The 17,489-nt window shown below is 37.7% G+C and overlaps 1 protein-coding gene across 1 annotated transcript in view; it reads left to right on the plus strand.

The window, feature by feature from the left end:
- The window catches only part of LOC109097630 (disintegrin and metalloproteinase domain-containing protein 12-like), a 90,159-nt gene that overhangs the window by 65,640 nt on the left and 7,030 nt on the right, over nucleotides 1-17,489 (plus strand). The window contains exons 12-19 of the mRNA XM_042774668.1: nucleotides 244-421; nucleotides 5,446-5,535; nucleotides 6,168-6,363; nucleotides 6,744-6,852; nucleotides 7,770-7,968; nucleotides 11,702-11,779; nucleotides 14,962-15,070; nucleotides 16,069-16,255. Coding sequence (XP_042630602.1) covers nucleotides 244-421; nucleotides 5,446-5,535; nucleotides 6,168-6,363; nucleotides 6,744-6,852; nucleotides 7,770-7,968; nucleotides 11,702-11,779; nucleotides 14,962-15,070; nucleotides 16,069-16,255 — 1,146 coding nt within the window. The remainder of the gene's footprint in view (nucleotides 1-243; nucleotides 422-5,445; nucleotides 5,536-6,167; nucleotides 6,364-6,743; nucleotides 6,853-7,769; nucleotides 7,969-11,701; nucleotides 11,780-14,961; nucleotides 15,071-16,068; nucleotides 16,256-17,489) is intronic.

Genomic DNA, 17,489 nt, shown 5'->3' on the forward strand with positions numbered 1-17,489 from the left:
TGCTGTTAACCAGCAAAACAAAGTTGGTAAAGCTAAAAGACTAGCATGATTTTTCAAAAGAGAGTTGCTGACCTTAAATGTTAAATTAAATTAAATTAACGATATATAATGAAATAAAAAATGAAAAGAAAATAAACAATAAAATAAAAATAAAAATGTAAATATAAAATTAAATTAAACACAAATTAAAATAATCAAAAAACACTGAATAAAATGTTCAATCTTTTTTTACTCTGTGAACAGGTACCCATTCCCCACTGTGTTCAGTACGTGTAGTAAGAAGGATCTGGTGGCTAGTCTGGAGAAAGGGGTGGGCATGTGTTTATATAATACGCCTGAAGTCAAATTGCTCTACGGGGGACAGAAATGTGGCAACGGATACATTGAGGAAGGAGAGGAGTGTGACTGCGGAGAGACGGAGGTATGAAAGACTCACACACATCAAAGATCTTAGTTCTTCACAACAAAGCTGCTCATCTAGCTGTTAGGATTAGCAGGTATTTGGCCATGTTTGGAATTTGATTTGGTCATTTTAATATTTACAGCCAAGCCTGGCTTTCACTCTGACATCGTCCTCAAAACCCATTCCGGTTTTGACACACATTCAGAAATAACACATCTGGGCACACCTGTTAAATAGCAAATTACTATTTTTCAGTTCTGAGACATTAAAATATTTCTTATACAGTTTACCCAAGTTTTCATTTTTTTTTCTTTCACATTCCTTCCATTTTTTCAGTTGTACAGTAAATGGAATTCAAAGATTTTCAGATTATTTATAAATATGGAATAAGATACATATATAATGCTACACTATAATTACTGAACATGCAAATGAAAAATATGAAAGAAATCTCAAACAGTACAGAAGTACAGAAGCGACTACCATGATGTAACTAATCTCATTACAGTTACTGCAGGGTGTCTTTGACATGATCCATAGTGTGAAATTCCATTTACATTTGAATCATTGTCAGTGGCACCTCCAAGATATTTTTAATGGGATGGCCAGATCATAAAAATCTAGGATCCTAAAATATACAATATACAATGGAAAAAACCTGCAATTGTAATTTTTAGTCAGCTGCAGGTTTATGGGTGAAATCATTAAAAAGTGAATGGGGAACGATTATTTCTAATACAGTTAAAAATAAAGCTGATTATGGAACATATTCTTAAAGTTACAGAGAGTTAAACACTTTGGGATGGCCTGCGGCGCCTTAATCTACAAGATTCATGTCTTTTACAAGAGAAATAAAGCATGGTGAGATATGTGGTATGCTTACTTGTGTGAGATTTTTCCTTTTTAAATTCAAAGTGATATTCATACAATTTTGATGTAAAATATTTAAGCCCATGTTTGATAATATGTGACCTTGTCTTAAACTAAATTATAATTCTGTGTTAAGCATGAATAGTCAACATGGGCTTGGTGGTTGGGGCATCACTGATCATCGCTGCCCTAAAAAATGACAAAATGTTCTGCATAGGACATTTATGATATAGACAGAATTCTGACCTAATCAAATAAACGTTGCAGCTCCCATCTGAGGTCACGTGCTTGTGATATAAAAGACCTGTTAGGACCCAGGTTTGTGTCATCTGTGCAGCCTGATCCCCTTCCACCTCTCTCTTCCCCTTCCTGTCTGTCCCCACTGCTAAAATGGTCTCTAAATATCATGTAGTAATGGAACTGGAGACTTCAAAAATGGTCTGTGTAATTTAGATGTCATGGAGGCATATTGTGTCAGTGTAGACCTAAGGGGAAAAAAGCCTGCCCTGAACTTTAAAGTCTAAGATCTTGTTATGGGGAAAAACTTTGTTTCAGAATGGCACCCGTGAGCTCCAGTGATCTCACCAGGAGGAATGAGCGAGGAAGCGGGTAAAGAGCAGAGAGGAAGCCCAGCAGCATGTCTTGGGTGTTGGGTATAAGGATGAGAGAAGCCCCCCCCCCCATCATTTCTGACTGACTGATGGTAGTTTAGAGAGAACAGCACGTCTGTAAAGAGATTTCTGTGACTCTGAGGAGAAGTTAGAGCCAGCGGCCTGACCTAACCCAGCCCAACCCTTCAGCACCTCTCCCAGTCCACACCAGGACCTTGTTAAAGAGGGAAAGGGGAGGAGAAAAGGAGCGAAAGAGAGGAATAAAAAGTCCCAAAGACATTTTTGTGCGGTGTATGAAATAAAATTTTAGTGCTTGAGGTCTTAATAAGCTTCTTGTGTACTTTTAAAGAAGAACAAAGCTCTTCTGCTTTACTTCAATAACAAAGCAAATGATTTTTAGTCTTCAGAATTCACCTCTCTTTCTTCCTCTCCCCTTTCTTTTCTGAGATAAATGATGTCCTCTTTCCATCAGTTGTGCTCAGACTCTGACATTCCCATCACTTCCAGTCTTGTGATGATGTCACTCACTTAGACACATGAACACGGTTCACTGATACCAAGAGTTCAGAGTTTGAGAAAACATCTTTTATTCTTTCTTTTTTAAATCAGAACAATACAGGAAGCTCTAATGTAAACCAGACATATCAACATACTCACATACACAAACCTACAGTAACGTTTCCAAACATTTTTTTTTTTTTTTTTTTTTTTTTTGTTACCATGGTTTCAAATAAATGGTTGACAGAAGGGAATTTCTTAAAAGAATATGAACTCAACATCTGGAACTAATATCTAGTATAATAATCATACAAGATGTCTGTTCAGTGTTTTATTTATTTATTCATTTATTTATTATTTTTTTGTTGTTGTTGCTTTCCATTGTTTTTCTGTAACCCCTAATTATCTAATGTCAAATTAAATGGGTCATAGCCTGTGCTATTGTAGCATTTTATTTTTCCCCTGAAATCTAGTTATAATGTTAGTCAAGGTTTCTTGCACCAAAAACAATTGTAATGCACTTTTTGGTCATTTTATACAATTATGCATCTTCTTTCTGATCCATGCAATTAAACAGCCTGACTTAAATATGTAAATGTACCTCTATTAAAATGTGTTCTAATCTGTTATATTTTTACAGTGGGTGTAGAAAAGAATCACCCCCTTTAAAATAATCACATTTTGTTGCTTTAAGGCGTGAATTGAAGACAGACACAGTTTTTGTTTAATCCAGCTGTATTTACTCAGTGCAACTTATAACATCAGTGAAAGATATAACACCAACATGTCAGAAAAAATTAAAAAACAGAATCACTGAGCTGGAAAAAGGACCACTTACAAGTCATTGTAAAATGACTTGTAAAGCTCAGCATGAAAAGAGCTTTCCTGGAGCATTTCAGTCCTTAGTAGTGCAACTGAAGCAAACAAATAACTATGGGAGGCAAGACACTGTCAAAAGATCTCCAGGACAAAGTTGTAGACAGACACGGGTCAGGAGATGGATACAAAAAAAAAATCAAATTTATCAATGCCTACAAGCACAGTGAAGTCTGTTATTAAAAAGTGGAAGGTATTTGGTACAACAGAGGCCATCCCTGGATCAGGATGTCGCTCCAAACTGGATGAAAGAGCCAGGAGGAAACTGGTCATAGAGGCGATTAAGAGGCTTACAGCAACTGAAGCAGTTGCAGGAATTTATGACAAAGAGTGGTCATAGTGTGCATGCAATGAGGTTTCACAGACTATTCGACTAGTCGACTTCAATGCTCTGCCATGACACTTTAAGCTTGACGTCGAATAGTCGCTTGTCCTATAGAGGGCACAACAGGATAATAAATCTTTGAAGGAATTCCACATTTACACTCCGGTCGATTACATTAACTAACAACACATTTGACTTTTCCAGTGACGACATAGCAGATTGAATATTCATCAAAAAATTTGATCGCATCCATTTGTACCCCTCCAGGCTTTTGTAAGCTTCTAAAGAGTCTCCGGAGTAACGTTAGGAGGGAAAGTAGTTACTGCATACTGCAGGATACTGCAGGTCAGGAAATCTATCCGTTCCTTTATTGATAGGCTATACGTTAAAAGCACCACGGGGGATTATAGGGATCTGTTATGCTTAATGTACTAAGTTTTGCTATGTAAAGGTCTATGTCTTTTGAATTAAAGTAAGCAGTGAACTTCATATTCGCTCCTGGCTGTCCCTGCCTGCCAGCATGGTGGCGTAAACAGAATGGGTGACGTTAAGTCCGGAGCTCTATAGGAGCAATAGCTATGTGGGCAGCGCTGTGTCATATGCTATAGCTGTGCACAAGGGGTTTGTCACAGCTCCAGAGTTTTTTGTTCATTATTGTTTTTTTATTAGTGTAGTCTTTTTTGATTTTTTGTTCATTATTTAAGTGTTGAGTTTGTAGTTTAATTGGTTTTTATAATATTAGTGTTTAATTTAAAAATATTTCAGTTTCTCCACAAATTTGGCTTGTATGGGAGGGTAGCAAGGAAAAAAGCCACTCCTCAAGAAAGGCCACATGCAGTCACAACTGAGCTTTGCCAAAACGCACCTTGAAAATTCTGAGGCGGATGAGACTAAAACTGAATTATTAGGCTTGACTCCAAATAACATGTCTGGCAGAAATCCAATGAAGCTCACCATCCAAATAACAGCATTCCTACAGTAAACCATGGAGGTGGTAATATCCTGTTAAGGAGTGTTTCTCTGCAGCAGCGACTGGAACACTTTTCAGGATAGAAGGAAAATGGCAAAATACTGTCAAATTCTTGAGGAAAATCTGCTGCCCTCTGCCATAAAATCATAAATGGGAAGAAGGTTTACCCTCCAACATGACAATGACCCAGCAAAACTGACCATACAGTGGTTGAAGGAGAAAAAGGTGAATGTCCTTGCATGGCCTAATCAGAGCCTAGACTGAAACCACATTGAAAATCTGGTTGTACAAAGTTAGTAGAGACAGAGACATATCCCAACAGACTAAAGGCTGTAATTAAAGCAAAAGGTGGTTCAACAGGTTAGTTAGTTAGTTAGTTATAAAGCACATATAAAAAACAACAACAAGGTTGGCCAAAGTGCTGTACATTAGAAACAAAATACTGACAATACAGATAGTTTTTTTTTCCAACTCAGTGATTGTTTTTGTTTGTTTGTTTGTTTGTTTTCTGACATGTTGATGTTATATCTTTCACTTGGATGTTATAAGTTGCACTGAATGAAAACTGTATCTGTCTTCATTTCAGGTTGCAAAGCGACAAATCTTTGTCCTTTGTTTTCTTTGCTTGTTTTTTGTTCTTTGTTGACTTGTTTGTTTTTTGTTTGCTTTGTTTCTTTTGCTGTTGTTTTTTTATTTGTTTGTTTTTTGTTTACTTTGCTTGTTTTGTTCGCTTTTTTGCTTTTGGTCTATCAAGTCTCTGAATGACATACATTTTTAGCTTCTCTCTGACTCTTAAAATTAAACAATCTTTTTGATACTTCAAGACTTCAATAGTTAAATGAAGTGTGCTGTGATTGACTTAACTTTTCCACATGTTCCATGTGTTCTTTAGGAGTGTCTAAACCCCTGCTGTAATGCTAAAACCTGCACTCTCAAGGGAGATGCTGTATGTGCCCATGGACAGTGCTGTGAAGACTGCCAGGTACATTTGTAAATCTGTCCCATCCTTCTTTCCTCCTCGTTCATTCATTCTCTGTGTGTAAAATAAAGGTGTGGAAATCACATTCTCCTTGCCCCATTAATAAGTGCAACATGAACTGACATTTGTGCTCCAAACAGACACTAAGTTTCCTCTCAGGCCTCCAGACACATAAATCAGAGCGCTCAGCTTACTTACTTACTGAGGAAAGAAAGCCAGACCAGAGCCCTTCAGAACAGACCACAGAACAGGGTTCACACAGACTTTACAACAAACTACAACAAGCTTTCAGAATGGTGCTTCATTAAATGAAAATTTACAACTAAAAGAATTTAATCTTGGCACTTTTTGGACTATATTTAGTTTCTTAGTGCAACTTAAAGGAATAGTTTTTGTAGAACTTTTCCATGAATATTACTTCGTAGAAACAACTGACTATTGTACACAATAGCCTTTGTAATTCATGCAAAGCTTGTCTCTGCGTGACTTTGAATTTATCCCATAGTGCCTGCATCGGAATTGAGTTTATATTTCTCTTTGCTTTATTTTGAAAGAAATCCCTTTTTGGTGACACTGCACTTTTTAAGTTAGCTATATTTTTGTCTGAAGCCTTTTGTTCTTGTGTGTCTGTGTAGTTAAAACCAGCTGGGACTCCTTGTAGAGAGTCCAGTAACTCCTGTGACTTACCTGAGTTTTGCACCGGAACAAACCCCCATTGCCCTGCCAATGTGTACCTGCATGATGGACACGCGTGCCACAATATGGATGGTTACTGTTACAACGGCATCTGTCAGACTCATGAGCAGCAATGCATCACTCTGTGGGGACCAGGTTGGTATGTGGATAGCTGCAGGGTTCCTGGGCTTATTTGGTTGACCAAAAATTGATCGTAGGGTTCTGGAGTCATACATTTTTGACACTTTAATTCTACATGTAACCATTGTCGAACCAGAATTTCCTGTTCAATTCTGCATGCTTCATACGGCGAGCTCAAGCAATATGAAAGCTCACACTGATTGCTGTTATTTATTCCATGTCTGTTCATACTCCCTTCCAAAAGGATTCAGGCCACAGTCTGACATATGATATCCTTTCATCTGTTTCTGATTTATATACAAGCTAAAACTAGATGGAAGGATTGTACAGTGTCATATTTCCATCTCTGACAGTGGGCATTTTCTGTTTTATTTTCATTCTTTCTCGTTTTCCAGGAGCGAAACCTGCCCCGGGAATCTGTTTTGAAAGAGTAAACTCTGCAGGTGATCCCTATGGAAATTGTGGAAAAGACTCCAAAGGTTCCTTTGCTAAATGTCAAGCAAGGTACAGGCAGGGCGTGATACTACAGCACTTTGCACTTGAACCTTTTACTTAAAGTACAGCTACATTCATTTGTCAAATTTGCTTCGATTTTACATTTTATTATAAAATTTTGCATAAATTAATTTTATTTTGTTTGCTTCATATGCTTTGCTTTTTGTTTTGTTCTTGTTTTTGTTTTGTTAGCTTGATTTGACACTTTTTGTTTAGTTTTCTTGTTCTGTTTTGTTTTGTTCTGCTTTATTTCATTTTGTTTTATTTTGCTTTTCACATTTCTTTTGTCTCCCTTCGCTTTGCCTTCTGTTTAGCTTGTTTTCCTCTATTTTTGATATAATTTTGCTCTGTTCTGTTTGTTAAACTACTTCTTTGCCCCATTTTAACTTTTATTCGACTTAATTTTGTGGTACTTTGGCAATACAAATTCTTATATTTTATAGTGCCAATACAGCATGCGTGATTAAAATTTAGAACCAGTGACTAACACAGAAATACCAATTTTCATGACATACATTCTCAAAACAATAAAATATTAAAATAAAGAATAAGTGTGAGACAAAAAATTGTATCGGAGAAGGTTGTCCTGATTCATTCTTGTTACTTGCTGTCTAAATATTATGGGATGGCCCATCAGACGTTGTAATGCATGTGATTTTTTTCATTTCTTTGTAGCCCTGACATTATTATTCAGTGACAGAAGCAGCCCCATGGTTTTGCATGTAATCTCTTGTCACTATTAATTACACTCTCTGCTCCTTGCATATGAGTGAGAGGGTGTGAAAGGCGAGATTACCTCAAAACAACACAATCTCCTCTCTGTTTTTCAGTTGTTTTATCACCTTATCCCATTTATTAAGTGTAAAAACATTTAGCACTGTTGTTGCATGCTCACTCCTTGTATTTTGTCTGTGTGATTTAAACAGGGATGCTAGGTGTGGGAAAATTCAGTGCCAAGGAGGTGCCTACAGTCCAGTGATCGGAACCAATGCAGTGTCAATAGACACCACCATACATCCGCAGGAGGGTGGGAATATTCGGTGCCGTGGAACACACGTGTACCTTGGTGATGATATGCCTGATCCAGGACTGGTATTGGCAGGCACAAAGTGTGCTGAGGGAATGGTATGAGAATAAATCATCACATGAGATTATTTGTGTCATAAAGAAGTTATGCTAGTGGTTTATCAGCCAGGCTGAGATGATATTTGGCAATTTTTTTTTTATTGCATTCCACTGCAGTGTTAATTTCGTTAACGAAGACGATGATGAAAAATATTTTGTTAACAAACATTTTTTCTGTGACTAAGGTGAGACGTTGACGAGCTAAAAGTAATATCTGATGAGGAAATTATGACAAAATTTAAGCCGCGTCTTTGTTAACTAGATGAGATGGGACTATGTTATTTGAGGACTACCGGACATTGAAAATACGTCCTATAGGCTATTGTACTTCAAAATGTGCATCCCTGTCGTTGGATTGCAATCGGATAAGAGGCGTTTGCATATCTAGTCTCAGTATAGCAGCCGCAGTGGATGGATAGGCTACCAAAACGCGAACCAGCGATCTGAAACAGTGGTTTCAGCACCCGAAAGGGTAGGGATAAGGTGACCAGACGTCCTGTTTTTCTCGAGAGTCACAATTCGTTGTCGATTAACTTAAAGTTAGTGAAGGTGGGATAGGCAGAATCGTGCTGATAGAAGTGCTCTCTCTCTCTCTCACGCACTTCTTCAGTTCTCATATACAGCGCGCGATCAGTTCTCAGTACTCAAATACACACACAGCAGTCCAAATGTTTATCGTGGAGAGTATCTCATGTAAATACAGTCAGTTGTGGATTAAGTAAATGTAAACAGGTTTGTGAAAACTGAACGTGTGTCAGTATTACATGCATGCCTTCCATCTTAAAGGGACAGGATTCCTAATTAAATACCGACAGTATTTGTCATTAATGTTAACCAACAAAAGATCTTAAATAAATGTATACATGTTAAGTAAACCTACTGTATTTGAAAAAATTAGTTTAATTTGTATCTCTATCGTATTTGTCTTATTGTGCTTCTTTTAAAAAATATATATATATATCTATAATAATAATATTTTTATAAGTTGCTCCTTTTTCACTACTGTTAAAGGGATAGTTCACCCAAAAATGAAAATTGTCATCATTTATTTAAGTTTTCCCAAATTCAATCCTTGATTCAAATTTCTCATAAGCTTAATTGATTTGGTCTAAAGAGAGAAGAATTAATGATACTTTTTTTGTTTGAAAACTACATATAAAATAGCTACTAAAATAAATTTTGGTAACTGTAGTTTGGCTTAAACTATTGACTAAAAGTTGACAAAAATGCAATGACTTTTCGTCGACTAAAACTATGAAAGACTCAAATGACTAAAATGTGACTTAAGACTATTAAGCATTTTCGTCTCAAGATAAAGACTAAGACTAAATCAAAAATGATTGCCAAAATGAACTCTGTTCCATTGACCATTTGGTGTTGGTTTTGCTGATTAACCTCCCCAATGTATCAGTTTCAATATTCACATATTATATTATATTTGTCATGATCTCCAGCTGTAGTGCCTTTGATAACCACTAGAGGGCACTCCATCCCATACCTCTGTCACTCAGGCTGGGACTTCATTTCCCATAAGCCATTGCCTGGACTCATCATGACTGATTGTTTTCACCTGTTGCTCATTACTTCTGCACCTCGTCCCATCATGACCACCAGCCCAGAGCCTCTCCCCAAGATGGCCGCCATGCCAGTGTTTTCAGCCATCATGGACACCATGCCAGTGGTTCTGGCCTCCACGAATGATGCACTTGAAGCTAGTAAGGCAGTGCCAAGGCAACCAAGACCCCCTCTGATGTCGGTGTGAGCGGAAGGCATCCCGGTGGCCTAAGCACAGGTTCTCACACCTTCAACTGCCCTTCCAGTAATGGCTGGTCGCCATTTTGTGTGTTTGGGCAGCCTCTCCTCTCCAGTTTATAAGTCCTCTCCAGAACCTGCTCCAGTCCATGAGTCTGCTCCAGAGCACATTCCAGTCCATTAGTCTGCTCCAGAGCACGTTCCAGTCCATGAGTCTGCTCCAGAGCTCACTCCAGTCCATGAGTCCGCTCCAGAGCCCTGCTCCAGTCCATGAGTCCGCTCCAGAGCCCCTCCAGTCCATGAGTCCGTTGCAGAGCTCTCTCCAGTCCATGAGTCTGCTGCAGAGCCCTCTCCAGTCCATGAGTCTGCTGCAGAGTCCTCGCCAGTCCATTGCTCCAGCCCATGAGTCCGCTCTAGAGCCTGCTCCAGTCCAAGAGTCAATGCACGTCCCAGAGCTCAGTCCTGTGTTGGTACCAGCCCAAGATCTCCCTGCCTGACCTGTCTCAACCACAAATGTCACCCTTGAGCTCCCTGCCTGTCCTGTCATGGCCAAGAAGGCTGTCTCTGAGCTCTTTGCCTGTCCTGTCACGCCCAAAGAGGCTGTCCCTGAATCCCTTGTCTGCCCTGTCATGGCCAAAGATGCTGTCTCTGAACTGTCTGCCTGTCTTATTACAGCCGCAGTCCTGCCTAATCTGCCTTGGTTGTCTCCTGCCTCTTCAGCTCCAATTTGGTGGTCATCTGCTCAGCCTGAGCCTTCTTGTGGGTCACTCGCGCCATCAGCTCTGCTGGAGTGGTCTTCAGCTCCACCCTGGTGGTCATCTGCTCCAATGTGCTCTGCCAGCTCTGCCCTGGCTTCCTGCTCGACTCTGGTCTCCTGCTCCATCGGCTCCAGTTCCTCTTTCTGTCCATGGGCCTGGCCCTGCATCCCTCCACCCGTTCTGCCTTCGATCCACCTCCCTCCTGGACTTAAGTCTTTTCTTGTTTAGGAGCGTCTGGAAGCCACACCTTGGGAGGGGGGCTATGTCATGATCACCAGCTGGAGTGCCTTTGATAACCACCAGAGGGCAATCCAACCCATACCTCTGTCACTTAGTCTTGGACTTATTTCCCATAACCCATTGCCCGGACTCATCATGCCTGATTGTTTTCACCTGTTGCTCATTACCTCTGCCTACATAAGCCTGGTGTTTTCAGTCACTTTTTGCGAAGTCTTGTATGTTTTTTTACTGCAATTATAAGCCTTGTATCCTGGTTCTCCCATATCTTGGTTCCTTGGTCTTGTTATTCTACCTGGTTTCTGGATTACTCTGTTTGCCTCAGCCCCTTACTCTGTCATTGTTTTAGATTGCCTATGTGCGTGTGACCTTTCCCTGCCTTTGGATTACGTTTGTGGATTGTCCCTTCAATAAACTACTGCATTTGGATTCTCTACCTTTGTGTATGATGATTTAAAATGACTCCATTAATTAAACAGGCTTTCATAATATTTTTTAGTAAAGTAATTGTGATTTATTTTATTCTTTTGATAGCCCTAGTTTTTAACAGTAAGATATAAAATCCATATCTGCATATTTAATTTTTTTTAGTTTTAGTTTTAAGTAAAGTTTTCGTACAGAATGTGCATTTACATTTATTTACAGTGTACTTGCCTAAAAAAGTAATGTAATATAACGTAACTACATGGGTTAGGGTTAGGTTTAGGGGTAGGTTTGAGGTTAGTACTTAGTTATAACCAGTAAATGTAATTACTATAATAAGAACGTAGTATGCATATGTAGAACTGGACTGTAAAATGAAGTGGTACCTCATAATATTATACTGGCTATTGGCATTATATTGGCCAACCTGGCACTTAAAAAAACATTTCGGTCTACCAGTAGTTAAGGCCAGTAACAAAAATGTTTCCTAGCAGTTGATACTTATTCAGTGTCTTGTTTTTTCTTAACCTGCATTTCTCTCTGTCTCTCTTTCTGCATAACAGATCTGTTTGAACAGGCAGTGTCAGAATGTCAGTGTCTTTGGAGTGCACAAGTGTTCCGGGAAGTGTAATGGAAGAGGGGTAAGGTTGCTTCATCTCTGTCAGTCAAAATTTTCTCAGATCTGCTGGAAAAAGGGTTTTTTAATCTCTTTAATTTCTCTGACATTAGTTATCAGGCATTAGGCTCAGATTTGAGTCGGGAATGCTAATAGTAAGTCAGCACAAATTATTGCCCTCTACTGAAAGACTCGCCTTTTACAGAAATGTCCATTTCATTACATTATAGCTATCTGCAAAGGGGACAGCATGTGACCAAAATAGCACTTAGCTAACTGGGTACACATACTGTAACTTCACTTGAATGAGATTACTGCTATGAATGAAATAGCATTAAAAAGCATAGATATGACACAGATTCTGTACTAAATTAGATCACAGCATAACCTTGTGTCAGTCAAGGTCTTTCATGGAAGCTTGATAGATTTGAAGGTCTAGTTCACACAAAATGAAAATCTGTCATCATTTACTCTTCCTGCTTTTTTTTTTTTTCTGGCATGACCCATATGGCTTTATTTTATCCGGAGAACACAAAAGGAGGAATGAAGCAGAATATCTGAGCTGCTCTTTCCTTTGTATTGCAAGTGAATGGTGACCACAGCTGTTAAGCAAGATAAACAAGATTCTGTCACTCAGATTCTTGTAAATTACTGCTCCTCACACAAAGCTATGGCTTCAGAAGTCTTGGAATACAATGGAATCGTATGGACTGTTTTTATGATGCTTTTTGTCCTTTTTGGAGCTTGACAGCCCTTGGAAAAACTTTCATTTCCATTGGATAGAATATTGTATATAATTGTAAAAATTTGAAATTTGTAGTGGATTACTTATTTTAAGTAACTTACCCAACACTGGTCATTTATAATCTTTTGATTTATATGCACATGCGCTTTTTTGCCAGAGGAGCGCTAAAACGCAATAGCTAAACTTTGTGGCCAAGAATACCCCCACGTTGTCTTTTGTATTGTCCCACTGTCAGCTCTGGAGGGACGAGGGTGTAATGTTTTATTTATTTTCTCTTGTTATACACTTCCTAAATTGGAATTCTTATATTTGTCTGTAGGCTGTGCAATTGCATCCTTTTTTCTCCAAGGTCTGTTTCCTTATTGGAACTGTGCTGCAAGATGAATTGATCATTGTTAATAAAGATGTTGGAATCTCTGTCAGCATCCTGGGATCCTGGATCCTCTGACTACTAGTACTTTTTTAAGAACAATAGAAGACCACTAAATACCAAGAATAATACTAGACCCATTAAAGGGATAGTTCATTCAAAAATGAAAATTGTCATCATTTACTCACTTTTCAATTTGTTCTAATGGTGTATGCCTGTCTCTCTTTTTCGAACCACAAAAGGAGATTTAAAAAACAAAATGTCCCATGCTTGCTTGTCCATATAATGGCACTGTATGGCAATCAGCATCAAGCTTTTTAAAAAGTCGCAAAAGTATCACAGAATGGTCCCATGTGACACATCCCGTGTATTCTAAGTCCTCCGGGGTATATGATAGGGTTTGGTGGGAAACAAAGCACAATTTTACATATTATTTAACAAATGTCCAGACCTTGGCCATTGGTCTCTGTGCATGTCTGCATGTTCACGAGTCTCTAGTACTGCAGTAGTTCACTCTGACTCATCTGGGAAAAGCACACAAGTTGTAAAAAAAATCAAGATTCATAAAAACGCAACATGAAACAATGCCTTGAAATCCCCAGAAAGGTATGTGTGCACTTTCCTCACTGAGTTGTCATGACAGTCAATATCACAGTTGACGGATGAACACGATAACTTGCAATGAGCACAACAGATATATTTACCTCAGAGAAGAAAGTACATGGATTGTATTTCATTTTGCATTTTTTATTAATTTCTTTTTTTTTTCTTTTTTTTTACTAGTGTGCTTTTCCTGGGTGAGTCAGCGTAAACTGCTGCACTAATAGTAATTCAGTAATAGTCCCGCACACAGACCAACAGTCAAGTCAGGATATTTGTTAAATAATGTGTCAAATTTCAGTTTGTTTCTCATTTATCACTATTGTATATTGTGTACACTTAAAGCTTATAGTGTATGTAATGTACGTGTCATGTGGGATGGGTCTGTTATGTTTTTGTTTTTTTTTTTTTTTAAAAGCTTGATGTTGATCATCATAAACTGCCATTATATTCTTGTTTTAATCTCCTTTTGTGGTCTGAAAAAGAAAGAAGTAAGAATGAGTAAATGATTACTTATTTTTCATTTTGGGGTGAACTATCCCTTTAAGCCCCACACCGAAACTAGACCCCCTAAGATTTTGATTAATACTTGACCACTAAGGCTATTGATTTCTAGTCTTGAGAGCTCTCAAGACCAAGTCCACAAAATCAAGACTTACACACTCTAATACATACTCATTAATTCCTGACATGTAAGAGTCAGCCTGCTGAGAGGGTTTTTTAAGCATGTTGAAACCATCACAGCATCCACGAAAGTTGGATGAGCAAGTTTGAGAGTCTGAAAAAATTCTCAGGTGTTTTTATTGGCTGGAAAGATGTAGCTGCTTCTTTCATTTTAGAAGGCAGACATCAAATATTTAGACTGTGATTTAGACATCAAGTGACATCAATCAATTTATGCAGTGACCCCTGACACATACCCTGATGGAAAAATTTCATGCATTTTTGTGCAAATGGAAAAATGTTTCCTTTGAATGCAACAATGAACAGAGCAACCATAAACTGAATGCCCATGAGGAGATTTACATTTACATTTAGTCATTTAGCAGACGCTTTTATCCAAAGCGACTTACAAATGAGGACAATGGAAGCAATGAAAGAGCAATGATATACAAGTGCTATAACAAGTCTCAGTTAGTTTAAATGCAGTACATGTAGTAAGGGTTTTTAAATAATAAGATTAGAAAGCTAGTTAGATATATATATATATATATATATATATATATATATATATATATATATATATATATATATATATATGTATATATATATATATATACATATATAAATAATAAATATATATATATATATATATATATATATATATATATATATATATATATATTTATTTATATATATATATATATATATATATATATATATATATATATATATATATTATTTTTTTTTTTTTGATAATGTCCAGCAAGAACTTTGATCAAGTGGTTTTGAGCTGCATGTGGCATTGATGCCAGTTGCATTATGTTTACAGGAATGCAACAACAAGAAGAACTGCCACTGTAAAGCCCACTGGGCACCTCCTTTCTGTGATAGGGCAGGGTTTGGCGGCAGCGTCGACAGTGGGCCAATGAGACAAGCCGGTACAGTAATGGACAGTAATCTCTATCTATCTATCTATCTATCTATCTATCTATCTATCTATCTATCTATCTATCTATCTATCTATCTATCTGTCTGTCTGTCTGTCTGTCTGTCTTTCTGTCTTTCTGTCTTTTTATCATTCTATCATTCTATCATTCTAATAAATTTCACAAATAACTCTACAAGAAATTAAACAAAATGGAAGTTTAGTTAACCTTTATTTATTAAGTTAGTTAAGTTATTCCAGAAACAACTCTATACAAAGAAATTAAGCAAAATGATGAAAACGACCTTCCTTAGTTACAAATAAGTTATAAATTTACAAATGTATTACATTTATGCATTTTGCAGATTTTATTCAAAGCGATTTGAGGAACAAAGCAATACTTATACACAATGCCAGATTTTTTTAGACAATTATTATTATATTTTTTATGTATTTATTAAACAAACATTAAGAAAAATAATTGTAAAAAATACTCTTGAAGAAGTTTACACAAATGCCTGCGATATCAACTGTTGAGAATGGATACATATGTTGCATTATGAATTACTTAACATATTTCAGAATGCAATGATGCATACTTTACATTCTGCATACCTTAGAAGCATTTCTGTTTGCTAACATGTCTAGAGTGCAACTGTACTGCTTGAGGAAGTGCACTAGCTCTAACCACTTTCATCCCCTCTGTGACAGCTGCACTGCAGGTAGAACAGTGCAGCTTGAAAGTGCAATGTACTTACAAAACCCATTAAATGATTTTCCAGTGGAAAAGCATAACGGCATTGACAGGACACGACATTGATTTACTGGTGGAAACCTGAAGCACTGCGCTTAGATGTCACTCAGCAGACATTCAAGAAGTTTGAGACAGCTTGTAAAAGTAATGCAGGTAGAGACACAGAGGGATGTTGATCGATTCTTTTTCTCTGTAACCTGACTCTGACTTCTTGTGTTTTTACTCTCTGTGCCATTCTGTGCCGTGCTGTACAACAGATGTGCGAGTGTGTGTTTTAATGTGCATGCTGTCATATGTGACAACAGCTGACAGTAGCGCTGTGGCCATGGGCGTGCTGGTCACCCTTCTTTGCTTGCTGTCAGCGGGACTTATTGTGTGCCTGAAGAGGAAAGCATTGGTTCAGATTCTCTGCATCAATAAGAAGAGCGCCATTCAAAAGCTCAGGTACTGTCAACCAATGCAGCAATGTTTTCCAAAATGTGTTTTATCCTGGATTCCTGCTGGTTTCTATACAGAGACATCAAGAGTCCCGAGAGTTTTACTGAAGCTTAAGAGAATTAGGTTTCAAGTTCAGTATAAGTTCATATCGATAGGAATTTGGGGCATAATGTAGTTTGGCACAGAAAATAATTTTGACTCGTTCCTTAAAAAAAAAAAATCATGGTCAGAGTAACACATTTACAATGGAAGCAAACTGAGCCAGCATTCCAGTGGGTTTAAAAGTCTAAATGTGAAGCTTGTATTTTTGTTAAAGAGGTCATATGATAAGATTTCAAGTTTTCCTTTCTCTTTGAAGTGTTACAAGCTCTTGGTGCATAAAGAAGATCTGTAAAGTTGCAAAGACTAAAGTCTCAAACCCAAAGAAATATTCTTTATAAAAGTTGTTTCTGTCTTTTTGGGGTTTTATATGATTTGCCCCCACATGTCTACGTCACTATGTGGGAAGATTTGCGTAATGTCGCCAAAATATTCACGCAAAGAAAGAAGGTGTATCCTTTCATTCTTGCTGTTGCTGCCCACGCCATGTCATGTAGACGCTGTTTCGTTGTGAAAGCGAAAATACTTTGTTTGCCCTTCCAAAAGAGGACACAACTAGAAATCAGTTGTTGAGTTGTATTTACAATACTGTTCCAGAACAGTCCAACCCAAATATTCAGATGTGTGCAGCACATTTTATGGAGGATTTAAAGGATTTGCCAGTGATGATTCAAATGCGAGTTTTGAGCAGTGTAGACTGTTGTTTGTCGTTTCTCCGATCATAAATGCAGACATGGTTTTATGTTAACACGGCTTGATGCAACACAACGCGTAAAAACACAGTATAAGTCATTATAATCCATAATTTTGTCCCCACGCGATGGAACAAATGGCTAGTTTGTAAAGGGTTTTATTGTAATTGTTTTGTCACGCCAGTGTTCTGACCGGGACACGCATTACAGTATAGTAAGCGGCGTAACATTTCCGTCACATGCTTGAGGCATTCGGCCAATCACAATGCACTGATAGCTGGCCAATCAGAGCACACCTCGCTTTTTTAGAATGATGAGCTTTGTAAAAATCTATGGGTTTCAGAAGGCGGGGCATAGAGGAGAAACAATAATGTACAATAAGTGGAAAATAATGTGTTTTTTGAACCTTAAACCACATAAACATATTTCATTACACCAAATACACAAAA

Source organism: Cyprinus carpio, chromosome A17 (assembly GCF_018340385.1).
Source record: "Cyprinus carpio isolate SPL01 chromosome A17, ASM1834038v1, whole genome shotgun sequence".
NCBI classification, from domain to species: Eukaryota; Metazoa; Chordata; class Actinopteri; order Cypriniformes; family Cyprinidae; genus Cyprinus; species Cyprinus carpio.